The 14,030-nt window shown below is 36.8% G+C and overlaps 1 protein-coding gene across 1 annotated transcript; it reads left to right on the top strand.

Annotated features, from left to right (window-relative positions):
* Positions 1-6,760: 6,760 nt before the first annotated feature.
* On the top strand, positions 6,761-9,275 carry LOC111796606 (indole-3-acetic acid-amido synthetase GH3.6-like). Its single transcript, XM_023679303.1, has 3 exons — positions 6,761-7,147; positions 7,511-8,412; positions 8,512-9,275. Exons 1-3 carry the CDS (start codon positions 6,813-6,815, stop codon positions 9,093-9,095), a joined length of 1,821 nt encoding a protein of 606 aa, XP_023535071.1. The 5' UTR covers positions 6,761-6,812; the 3' UTR covers positions 9,096-9,275.
* The last annotated feature ends 4,755 nt before the right edge of the window (positions 9,276-14,030 follow it).

A 14,030-nucleotide genomic window follows, 5' to 3' on the forward strand; every position in this document is an offset into this window, starting at 1 on the left:
TACAGTCTCTTAGCCCTTCACATTGAGGGCAGCATCCTTCCTTAACGATTTGGTTTCCATTCTTCCTTTATTGATCCCATACATCTTGAATTGGTTACATGAAAATTTAAGGGACCACCCTTTATTTTATTTTCGATCTCTTCAAAAATATTTATATCCATCCTCTAATATATATAAATATTTGTTCGTTTCACTAAGATTCAATTCTTGATTCACGATTCAAAACTGTGAGTTTTTAGTAGAAATGTACATAAAGAAAGATTAAATCTTTGGGATCCTTCCTTTCTTCAAATGGAACGAACAGAGATAGAATTAGACCGATTCTCTAAATGTTTTTCTGGATATTCCTCAATTTTCCGGCTATTCACCGAATGTGAGAAGCACTCTTTCCCGAGAATCCTACAAGATCCATTCGTTCTTTATTCTCAAACAGATGGTCAAAACATCATAACATCATATGAGTTCGAATCCTATTAAAAGGTTTACTAGGGATAAAAAATTATTGAAGAAAGAATAGAGTTCCATTGGAAACTTTTTTTGGACCCATCCAAAATGACCCGAGCAACCCAATTAGAGTTCATAATCCAACCCAATCATCTACTTTTAAGGTGGGTTGGGGCATAAGATTATCATTATTTTTATTATTAAAAAAATCTTACTTAGCCATTTACATATTATATTAATAATTAAAATCTCATAAAGTTTAAATATTAAACACTTATAAGTCACAATGTATCAATAATATCAATTACGAATGTTTAGTATTTTTAATCTTTTTAAAAGTACGGTAAGTTTTGTTTTGGAGAAAAGAAGGGGAAAAAAAAAAGAAGATATTATTAGTAATAATACACATAAATCCAATGNCAAATTTTCAAATTGCTCTCATCATCATACAAAACAATATTCTAACATTACAGTTTCAACTCAACTGTTTCGAGTCCTCGAGCCAACTTTCAAAGATTTACATTCTTGCCCATATATATAATCAAATCTACAATTGTTACATTCGAGTAAAAGAGAAGTATATAAATGAACCGAAAACATATCCATATGAAAATTATTATTAGATACTTACAATATTATACTCTTAAATGTTGGGAAAACAATATAAGCATCCCATTTGTTGAGGGCCTACGTGTGTGTGGGTGCACCCGCCCTCACCCCACAATTCCTCCACCACTTTAAAAGCTCAAATTAAATGGCTTCTTCTCATCGGTTTTGTTGTTCTAATTGTTTTTTTTTTTTTTTTTTTTTTTTTTTTTTTTNCTAATAAGTGAACCTTTTTGGGGATATGGTTGGGGAAGCCACGCCGGCGGTCGGGAGTTTGACCGCCGCACTCCGGCCGCCCGTCCACTCAGCACGTGATCTCCAGATGGTGGTGACACAAAAGTCGCCGGTCAAACCCTCCAATTATTGGGGTCTCGACACGTGTCCCACTCCTTTCCATACATAAATCTAGTGGATCCTCTACATCTCTAACGCCCGACCAATATGAAACGACATGTCGACTTAAATAAAACATTAAATTATCAAATAATATATATGTTTTTTCTTTCTAAACTTACAATATTACCATTATTTTTTTTATACTATTAAATATAAATGCAATAAAAAAAATAATTTAAACTATTAAATATCAAAAGTAATATTAAGAATAAAAAAACAAAAAATTTAGGATTTTTTTTTTAATTTTATAATTTCACTTGTACTTATTTTATCACCTATTTAAATACAAAATTTAAATTTAATATCAATTTAATTTAATTCAATCTATGTTAACACTTATCTTTTAGAGAGATATTTTAACACCCTTAATGCTCCGTTCCCCTCTTCAACGGATGTGGGATCTCACAATCCACCTCTCTTTGGGGGACGACCCCTCTTCAATCACTAGCACACCACCTGGTGTCAGCAGCGGGTTTGGCCTGTTACAACGAGACCCTAACAACCTTCTTTACTACGGAAGTCAAAGAGAGTTTTACCTACACCCAAATTAAAATGATCTTTGACTAAAGAACTCCAAACCCTAAACTCGAAATCGAGATCTCACAATCCATCCCACTTCGAGGCCCATCGTTCTCACTAGCACACCACCCAGTGTTAGCAGTGGGCTTGGACTGTTACAACGAGACCTTAACAACCTTCTTTACTACTGAAGCCAACAACAGCAAAGGAAGGGAGTTTTACCTACACCCAAATTAAAATGATCTTTTACCGAAGAATTCCAAACCCTAAACTCGAAACTGAGATCTCACCATCCACTCCCCTTCATGGCCCATCGTCCTCACTGACACACTACTCAGTATCAGCGGTGGGCTTAGACTGTTACAACGAGACCCTAACAACCTTCTTTACTACCGAAGCCAACAACAGCAAACGAAGGAAGTTTTACCTACACCCAAATTAAAATGATCTTTGACCAAAGAACTCCAAACCCTAAACTCGAAACCGAGATCTCACAATCCACCCACTTTCGAGACCCATCATCCTCATTAGCACACCACCCAGTGGCAGCGGTGGGTTTGGCCTATTACAACAAGACCCTAACAACCTTCTTTACTACTAAAGCCAACATCAACAAACGAAGGAAGTTTTACCTACACCCAAATTAAAACGATCCTTAACCAAACAACTCAAAACCCTAAACCCGAAACCCTAAACTCTAAGATATTCCAGCTCAACTAATTAGTCCGCACTAAACCCACATAACAAAAGTGAGACAAAATACAGATACATCCCAACCACTGACCGAATTACCTCGATACCCTCCACCTTACAAACTCCAATAAGTCAAAAACAAGTTAAACGTAAAGAACCCATCGAGATATTTCATAAAAAAGATCAACGTCGTCACAATTATAAGAAGAAAAAGAGGCAACAAACTCAATTATATGCATCACAACATTGATAAAAAGAGAAAAGAGGGTAAGTTAGTACCAATTATTTGGGCATTGTAAAGGCTCCAAAATGGGTTTGACACACACCACACTTATCTTGTCCCATTTTTGGGGGGAAATTTTGTAAAAAAATAACCCTTATTCATACCTTACTTTATACACTTATTAACAAAAAAAGGTCAAATTTTTATTAAAAGATAAGTGTTCTTTGCATGCCAGCTAAGCATCAACCCTTTTTTGCCTTTTAATAATCACAATTAAATTAACCCTAATTCTTATATGTTAATTGGTTCATGAAATGGTTTCGTTACCAGCTCAATAACGAGTTGAACTATATGATATGACGATGGATTATACAGTGATTATTGTAGTTATGGCAAAAATTAACCTTTGAGCTTGTACAAACGGCGAAGCTGGCTCCTTCATTATTATCGGGTCGAGTTTTCTATCTATTTCAAGTGTTAGTACAACTAACTTTCGGAGCTGGTTTGTATCGAGTGAGAAAAAAAGCAAAACAGTGGAAACGGAGATCAGAAAAAATTAGGGTTTTGAGGCTGTGAAAGGTCGTGGAGTTAAAGAAAGACGAGAACTTTCCGTCCCTTTGTCTAAAAACGGAAGTTGTTAAGAGCCCAATTTATTGCTCGATCGATATTTTAGATTTTTTAAGAAAAAAGACAAACTTTTCTTTTTCTAAAAAGAAACGCGTGGGAGAGAAGATGAGAATAATAATAATAAGACAACATAAAGTACATTTTTTTTAACAAAAATTTACTTTTATTTAAATAGTGACGGGATGGAAGGTCGAATCATCGAGCGTGAAATTTTTTTGACCTAACGGATATAAAATATAAATTAACTTTTTTGTTATTTCATAGCTCGTGATATTTGCACGATGAGCTTTGTAATAAAGTCGAGCTCTAATTTATATTAGTGGGAGAGCAATGAGGTCGATTGATATGTACATATTTGCACGAGCGTAGGGACTAGGGAGAATATTCATCATAAACATATAGTCCTTTGAGGGCTATGCATTACCTTAGTGGGAAATTATAATATAGTCCAAAGTCACATGAAAATGTTATAAGTTACCCACATATTTATCATATAATATGATCATAAATCATATAATATATAATTTCTCTCACATACTCCATGTTTCTAACACATGTAATAAAACAAAATTCTCATTATATAATAAGCTTATTATTATTATTATTATATTTTTAATAAATATTAAAAAAATTTACCTTTAAAAATATATGTTTTAATCTATTAAACTTAAAAATGGTTATTATTTATTAATTTCATTTATAAAAAATATTAATTCATATGAATTATCAATATTCATGCACTTTGTTATAGATTTTAATTATATTTATAATTGGTAAAAAAAAAAAAAAATCATTTTTATTATTGATTTTTTGTATGTGTTAGGAGAAGGTTTCTACACCCGGTTTGTTCTCCTCCCTAACCTATGTGGGACAAACCACCATTTATAAGGGTGTGAAAACCTTCCCCTAATAGACCGGGAAGCCAGAAAGGGAAAACCCAAAGAGGACAATATCTACTAGTAGTGGATTTGAGCAGTTATAAATGGTATCAGAGCCAGACACCAGACGATGTGCCAGCCTTCTCGCTATTCCCTGAAGGGAGTAGACATGAGGTGGTGTGCCAGTAAGGACGCTAGGCCCTAAAGGGGGGTGGATTTGGGGGTGGTCCCACATCGTTTGGAGGAAGGAAAAAAGTGTCAACGAGAACGCTGGGTCCCGAAGGGGTGTGGATTGTGATGTCCCACATAGGTTAGGGAGGAGAACAAACCACTATTTATAAGGGTGTGAAAACCTTCCCCTAGTAAACGGTGAAGCCAGACAAATCACCATTTATAAGGGTGTGAAAATTTTCTCCTAGTAGATGGTGAAGCTAGACAGGGAAAGCCCAAAGATGACAATATCTGCTAGTAGTGGATCTGAGCCATTATAAATGGTATCAGAGGCAGACACCGGACGATGTGCCAGCCTTCTCGCTGTTCCCCGAAGAGGGTAGACATGAGGCGGTGTACCAGTAAGGACGTTGGGCCCCAAAGGGGGGTGGATTTGGAGGCGGTCCCACATCGATTGGAAGATGGAAAAAGTGCTAGTGCCAGTGAGGACACTGGGTCCCGAAGGGGGTGGATTGTGATGTTCCTTGCTGGGTCTCGAAGGGGGTGGATTGTGATGTCCCACATAGGTTAGGGGTCAGGGAGGAGAACAAACCACCATTTATAAGGGTGTGGGAAAGCTCGACAATATCTGCTAGCGGTGGATCTGGGAGGTTACATTTTTTGAATTTTCTCCCAAACTATAATTGACGTATTTTTTATTAAAAAAATTGATGTGACAGTTGACGTGAAAAAAAATTAATTATATAAATATTTAGGATAAAATATCGTATAAGAAATATTACACATATTTTATTTTTATTATTTATTTTACATAAAATAAAAACTTTTTAAAATTTAAAACACAGCCGAAATAAATCTCAGAATCGGCTTAGCCGAAAAAACACCGAAATAATTGAAACCGTAGCCGAAGTTCAGCCGACAAAGCGTCGCTGTTTAATTGGATCGGCTTAGAACTGCGTCAAGACAAAAGTTGTTCCACTCATATTCGTACACGTGTTCCACCTCGAGAAATGGTGGTCCCACTTGGATTCTAACATATAATTAACCCTACACACGCCCGCATACTATCTATTTCCTCTTTGTAACTTATCTTAATAAATATCGCCAAAATATCACGATACGGTTGTTTGAATTTACATTATCGTTTACTGTTACCGGGAAATGCAAGTCACCTTTTAACAAATTATGGAAATTGGCTGCCGGTATTTTGTGGAACACTCGCTGTACATGCACGCATGTAACCGGTTAAATTAAATTAAATTAAATTAAATTAAATTACCAGTTTAATTTTTCTTTATATTTATTTAAGCCATAAATTAAAAAAGATGGGCAGTAAAATTTAGCATTTTATACGTAAATTTTTTAATAATTAAAATTCAAAAACTAAATTTATTTTAAATATTTAAATTTAATTCTTATATTTTTAATAAATTTTAAATTAAACTTTATATAGGATAATAATGTTATTTTTAAAATAAATTTAGAGACTAATTTTAAAATTTATTAAAAATAAAAAATGACTTAAATGAAATAAATCTTTAAAATATATAGACGAAACTAATATCTTAAATTATTAATTTATATATATTATTGAAAATCATCTTTAAAATATTATATTCCGTCTCCTATCTATATTCTTTCTTCCATGTAGAGATGGTGTTTAATTTTTATTTTTCTAAAAAATTATTCCTTTTTATAAAAAGAGAAGAAAATGAATGGTTAATTTTTAATTGATTTTTTAATATCAAATTCATTTAAACCCGATTAGAAAATCAAACCCACCGACCCGCGAAATTAATAGGCCGTTCAAAATGACGTTTTAGATATCAAAAAGGTCATTTCAAACCCGTTTTAAATAGTTTAACTATGAGATCCCACAATAGTTGAAGAAAGGAACGAACATTCCTCGTAAAAGTGTGGAAACCTCTCCAGACATGTGTTTAAAACATTGAGGGAAAACCCAGAGAACAATATTTGCTGAGATCCTATATTGGTTGAGGAGAGAAAAGAGCATTGTTCGTAAGAAGAGTGTGAGACACGTGAAGTCTAAAGATGACAATATTTATCTGCAACGTTAATATATAAAATAATGCAAAAGGAGAAATTTACCATAATACCCTTGAAGCATCTAGTTTACTCCACCATTCACTTGGTCTATATAAACCACTATGCTTCTTCTTTTTTCCTCCCCACATCCAAAATCCCTTCTCTCTCACACACACACACACAAAGAAAGAAACAAAACAGCCATCATAATGCCTGAAGAAGCTCCTCAAAAGTCCTCATTTCTTTCAACCACTGAATACTACAAACTGTTGCAAAGAAACAAGAAGACTCTTCAATTCATTGAAGATGTCACGGCCAACGCCGCCCAAGTCCAGCGTCGTGTCCTCGCCGAGATCCTCTCCCGCAATGCCCACGTCGAGTACCTTCGTCGACACAGCCTCGCCGGTGCCACCGATCCTAAGACCTTCAAAAATACCATCCCTGTCATCTCTTATGAGGACATCCAACATGATATCAACCGTATTGCCAATGGTGACTCTTCTCCTATCCTCTGTTCCTCTCCCATTTCTGAGTTTCTCACAAGGTGGGTCTCTCTAATTTTTCTTACCCTTTTCTCATCTCAACTTTTCCTCAAATGGGTCGCTCTCGTTTTTCGTCAAACACGAAACCATTTTTCGTAATCTGTCCACGTAAATCACATCTTCTTTGCCCTAAACTTTCTAATTTTCTTCTACGAGTAAGTGTCGTGTCGTAAAGTTGACCGTAGCTCATCAATTTATAGATTTTCGGGGTTGATACTAATTTGAAAACGAACATAACCCATTATTTTAAAATTTTGAAACTAACACGATATGAGAAGTAAATGGTTGCATGTCTGAATTCTCTGTTCGGTTGAACTTTTGAGTTAAGTGATGATTTAACCCTTTCGTATTGTATCGATCTCCAGCTCGGGAACGTCGGGAGGAGAGAGAAAACTAATGCCAACAATAGAAGAAGAGCTAGAAAGAAGATCATTACTATACAGCTTACTAATGCCAGTGATGAGCCAATTCATGGGAGGCTTAGAGAAAGGCAAAGGAATGTACTTTCTCTTCATAAAATCAGAATCCAAAACCCCAAGTGGGCTATTGGCTCGACCCGTCTTAACAAGCTACTACAAAAGCGCCCATTTCAAGCACCGCCCATTCGACCCATACACCAACTACACCAGCCCCAACGAAGCCATCCTCTGTTCCGACGCCTACCAGAGCATGTACGCCCAGCTCCTCTGCGGCCTCCACCACCGCACCGACGTCCTCCGCGTCGGCGCCGTCTTCGCCTCCGGCTTCATCCGTGCCATCCGCTTCTTGGAAAAGCACTTCCACCTCCTCTGCCACGACATTCGTACCGGAACTCTGAATCCCCAAATCACCGACCAACCCATTCGTGAATCCTTAAAAAAAACCCTGAAACCCGACCCGAAATTGGCGGATTTCATCGAAGGGGAGTGCAGTAAAAAATCATGGCATGGGATTATTACCCGGATTTGGCCTAATACTAAATATGTCGACGTGATTGTTACTGGGACAATGTCGCAGTACATTCCGACATTGGATTATTACAGTAATGGGTTGCCGCTTGTTTGTACGATGTATGCTTCTTCTGAGTGCTATTTTGGTGTCAATTTGAACCCAATTTGTAAGCCTGCGGAGGTTTCTTATACGCTTATTCCAACAATGGCGTATTTTGAGTTCCTCCCTGTTAATAGGAACATGTCGTTGACTGAAAAGGAGCTGCAGCTCGAGCTCGTTGATCTTGTCGATGTTCAGCTCGGACAAGAATACGAGCTCGTTGTCACCACTTACGCAGGTAAGCGTTTCAAAATCAAATGATTATCAAACAGCTCGTAGCTCAAGAACATGAAACATGACATGAATTTGATGATGTTTGTTCTGTTTTTGGTTGCAGGGTTGTATAGGTACAGAGTGGGGGATGTACTAAGAGTGGCAGGGTTCAAGAACAACGCGCCTCAATTCAATTTCATTTGCAGGAAAAACGTTGCTTTAAGCATTGATTCCGACAAGACAGACGAGGTTGAGCTACAAAACGCTGTCAAGAACGCATTGAGCCATTTGGTGCCATTTGATGCGACAGTGAGTGAGTACACGAGCTGTGCTGACACTTCAAAGATCCCAGGCCATTATGTTCTCTATTGGGAGTTGAGTGTTAACGGAGCTAAAACGACACCGATCCCGCCCTCCGTCTTTGAGGATTGTTGCTTAACGATCGAAGAGTCTCTCAATGCCGTGTACCGTCAAGGTCGGGTCTCTGATAAGTCCATTGGTCCTCTCGAGATTAAGATCGTTGAAACTGGAACGTTCGATAAGCTCATGGATTATGCTATTAGCTTAGGAGCATCGATAAATCAGTATAAGACACCGAGATGTGTCAAGTATGAACCCATCATTCAGCTATTGAATTCGAGGATCGTGTCGAATTACTTTAGCCCTAAATGCCCTAAATGGGTTCCAGGTCATAAGCAATGGAGTTGAAAATGACATTTTTTTTCTCTCGAGACGCCCGCGTAAGGATGTCAATTCTCATTAGGAGATCGAACCAAGGACCTATGAAAATCGGGGCTACCCCTACCCATGGCCAACGTTCGCTCTCTTCTTAGAAATGTACAAAGAAAAATTGTTCCTTTCTTCGTGAAAGTAGTCTTCTTTTTCTTTCCCTTTCCTTTACCCTTAACTTTTTATGATTATAACCCTTTTTCTTCCTTATCTAAACAATAATGGATTGAAAAAAATACCGAGCTTGTCGATATTCGAAACCCTAATCCTTTGACAATCGAATTCGGTTCTCGCTTCACGACGGGTAAGACTCCTCTCAACTTCAAGGAGCTCGACTTCAACCCACAAAAGTATTTTTAATTCTGCAACCCCAACAAACTGAATCTCGTCCAGAGCAAAAAAAAAAAAGAGGTACACGAATAAACCGATACCACATCCAAATAAGATGAATGAACGAAAGAGCTTAAAAGAACGGAGTTACTATATTGGATGACCTCTTGAGAATTTTTAAAAAGTATACAAGTGAGTGACAAAACATACTGAAATGACTCACGTTGGTCTGTGACAATGATTTTTATTCTTAAAAACAACAAACAACATGATCATGTTCGTGAGGGAATGTCGGGACTATTAAGACCTAACCCACGAGCCAAATATTAATAAATTAAATTATACGTGTCATCCGTAATCATTAAAATATTTAATCTTATGATTAAACAATAATATAATAATGTGGATTAAGTTGTTTTTGTGACCATAATGATCACGTTTTATAGGGAATTAGATTCTCTTCTTTAAGTGAAAATCTCATGCATTTTATCCATTAAATAGCATAAAGATAATAAATACCTTTTCTTTCTTTTTTTTTTATTTTTTATTTTATTTTTATTAAATGAAAAGGACACCAACTTTTTTAATTTCATATGCTGTTTTCCAATTAAATTTTAGTGTTTTTTTTAAGTGTAATTTTTATTTATTAATTACATTTTTTTTATAATTATTTTTAAAAATTAAATAATCACTTTTTAAAAATAATTAAGTTAAAATATAATCATTATCAACGTCTGATCTCACATAGGTTGGAGAGAGGAACGAAACATTCCTTGTAAGGGTGTGGAAACCTTTCCTTAACAAACGCGTTTTAAAACCGTGAGACTGACGGCGATACGTAACGGGCTAAAATGGACAATATCTACCGTAGACTGTGAGATCTTATGAAGCTTTTCTTATAAGGACATGGAAACTTCTCCGTACTAGACACGTTTTAGAACTCTGATGTTGATGACAATATGTAACGGGCCAAAAACGGACAATATTGACAAAATTCGAATCATTGGAAGTTTGTCTATGGAACACCAATGATTTGAAATGACATACATAATGGAAACTCTCTAATACAAAGTTATGGTTTGTAATACGGATTAAGCACCTAACGACCTTCATAGTCCCCTTACAACAGTGAAAATTGTTTATACAAATCAACGTGAGTCATTTTAAAATAGTTTTTGTTCTCACTCGTATGCTTTCAAAGGTCACTGAACGTAATTGTTCTATACCAAGTGTCACAATCGTACTCTTTTGGAACTCGCAATGCAATTGTGCAACAGTTACTCACACCTTTCGAGTAAGTTAGCCAACTAAAACTGTAATAGCTCAAGGTCACCGCTATCGATATTGTCGTCTTTGGGTTTTCCCTTTCGAGCTTCACTTCAAAGTTTTAAAACGCGTTTACTAGGAAGAGATTTCCACACCTTATAAGAAATGCTTCGTTCTCGTCTCCAACCGATGTGGGATCTCACAATCCACCCCACTTGAGAGTTCAACGTCCTGACTGGCACATCGCCTACTGTCTGGCTCTGATACCATTTGAGGTTTCCACACCTTATAAGAAATGTTTCGTTCTCCTCTCCAACCGATGTGGGATCTCACAATCCACCCCGCTTGGGAGCACAGCGTCCCCGCTGACACACCGCCTAGTGTCTGGCTCTGATACCATTTTAGGTTTCCACACCTTATAAGAAATGTTTCGTTCTCCTCTCCAACCGATGTGGGATCTCACAATCCACCCCACTTGGGAGCCCAGCGTCCCCGCTGACACACCGCCTAGTGTCTGGCTCTGATACCATTTTAGGTTTCCACACCTTATAAGAAATGTTTCGTTCTCCTCTCCAACCGATGTGGGATCTCACAATCCACCCCACTTGGGAGCCCAGCGTCCCCGCTGACACACCGCCTAGTGTCTGGCTCTGATACCATTTTAGGTTTCCACACCTTATAAGAAATGTTTCGTTCTCCTCTCCAACCGATGTGGGATCTCACAATCCACCCCACTTGGGAGCCCAGCGTCCCCACTGACACACCGTCCAGTGTCTAGCTTTGATACCATTTGAGGTTTCCACAGCTTATAAGAAATATTTCGTTCTCCTCTCCAACTGACGTGGGATCTCACAATCCACCCCGCTTGGGAACCCAGCGTCCCCAATAGCACAGAACCCAGTGTCTAGCTCTAATACCATTTGAGGTTTCCACACCTTATAAGAATTCTTCGTTCTCGTCTCCAACCAATGTGGGATCTCACAATCCACCCCACTTGAGAGTCCAACGTCCCCGCTGGCACATCGCCTACTATCTGGCTCTGATACCATTTGAGGTTTCCACACCTTATAAGAAATGCTCCGTTCTCCTCTCCAACCAATGTGGAATCTCACAATCCACCCCACTAACACACCGCCCAGTGTCTAACTCTGATACCATTTGAACAGCCCCAAGTCCACCGCTATCAGATATTATCCTCTTAAATCTTTCTTTTTCAAACTTCCCCTCAAACACGTATGCTAGAAAGAGGTTAATTTTCACACTGTTATAAGAAACAATTCGTTCTCCTCTCCAACCGATGTGACATCTCACAACGAAAAATGAAAAGGGCACAAACCAAAATACTGTTACTAAAACCGAGAGAGAGAAAGCGGATAAGAAAGCGGTAAAGAAAAGACACAAAAGAATATATTTCGCCCTATTTCCTCTTCCCCACACTCCATTATTTTGTCTTAGAAAACAAACAAAACTAAAAGCAGTTTCCTTTGAAAGACAAGAAACCAGAGAGACAGTTTCATGAGGACAAACAAAAAAACACTTCAAATTTCAGATAAAAGCAAAAAAGCTACTCTTACTGCTACTGCTACTCCTCCTCATGTTAGTAGATAAGGCCCTGTTTGGTTACGTGTGTACCCATATTCCTTTGTCCCATCCACTGAATTATTTTTTCTTTGACCCAAACACCCCCCTTTTCCCCAACTTGAATTATTTGCATCTCATATACAATCAACTTCAAATTTTTAAATACTATAATATACGACGATTAAATACTAACATGACATGTCGGTTAAATTAACTATATTTATTTTTTTATTAACTCGACGAGTAAGATGGAGTTAAGGTGTTCAAATGACTCGATAATCCGACCAACCCCAGTTAGTTAACCCAAAATATAAAGTTGGGTTGGTTTAGATTTTTTTTTTCCAATCTGGGTCGGGTTCAATTTTTAAAAAATCAAAATTTTGAGTTGGTTTGCAAGTTGACGTTTTTTGGTCGAGTCAACTAAAAAATAGAGTTACAACTCAATTCTATTTTAAAGATTATTATGAAAATTAAGAATATTTGATGTATGTAACCCAAAATATAAAGTTGGGTTGGGTTAGATTTTTTTTTTCCCGTCTGGGTTGAGTTCAATTTTTAAAATATCAAAATTTTGAGTTGGTTTGCAAGTTGACGTTTTTTGGTTGAGTCAGCTTTTTTTTTTTTTTTTTTTTTTTNTTCAATTTTTAAAAAGTTAAAATTTTGAGTTGGTTTGCAAGTTATGTTTTTTGGTTGAGTCAACTACCGAGTCAACCAAAAAATAGGGTTACAACTCAATTCTATTTTTAAGATTATTACGAATATTAAGAATATTTGAGGTTTGTAACCAATGTCAGTGATGTCTTCTGACTTATGAATGTTTGATGTTTGAAGTTTATGAGATTTTAGTTAGTACACTTATGAATGTTTGATGTTTGAAGTTTATGAGATTTTAGTTAGTAATGTACTGTGGATTACTAGATTTTTAAAAAAATAATTATAAAAAAAAAACCCTAAGTGGATTATGAACTCTATTCGAGTTGGGTTGTATCTATTTGGGTTGTTCGGGTTGCTCGGGTCACCAATCCAACCAACTCAAAATTTCAGCTTGGTGTAAAAGATTTCTCTACCAACCTGTATACAACCCTAATATGAGATTTGAACGCTCGATTTCAAGGGAATAAGTACATATCGACCATGGTTATATTTACGAGCGTGTCCGTGACTACAAAATAAAGTAAGTTGTACTTCGGGCCGAGAGTAGATTATTGATATATGATTATTATTATTATTATTATTTTCTTTTGGTAAGGAAATAAAAAGATTTGAAAAATGGGTGGGTCCCACAGCGCACTTAGTAGTATAATCCGAAAAAAAAGAGGAAAATAAAGAAAATTAGACATTTACATGTAATTTTACAGATGCTTCTGCCACTGGACCACAGCTTATTTCTAATTTTTTGCCACGTATTTAATATTTATCTACTCACCAATCACGTATTTTTTTTTTCCTTAATTAAATTCTAAAAATTAAAAAAATTATTTATTTTCCACTCCTTCGTGAGACATTGATCTCGATCTACCTAAAGTAGAAGTTCCCGTGAAAGAGGCTCTCGAACTTTACATGGATGTGTACGGAAAAGGGAACTAGCCTGCATTAGATCGCTCGAAAAGAGAGCCCGGATAAGAGTTTTTGAAAAATTAGCCCGTCGGTAAGGCTTGTCTTGCTCACATTTCAATCTCTCCAACCTAAACCAGCATGCACGGCTCTTTGATCCTGATCACTAGAAGAAAAAAAACC

The sequence above is a fragment of the Cucurbita pepo genome, chromosome LG06 (genome assembly GCF_002806865.2).
Source record: "Cucurbita pepo subsp. pepo cultivar mu-cu-16 chromosome LG06, ASM280686v2, whole genome shotgun sequence".
Lineage (NCBI taxonomy): Eukaryota > Viridiplantae > Streptophyta > Magnoliopsida > Cucurbitales > Cucurbitaceae > Cucurbita > Cucurbita pepo.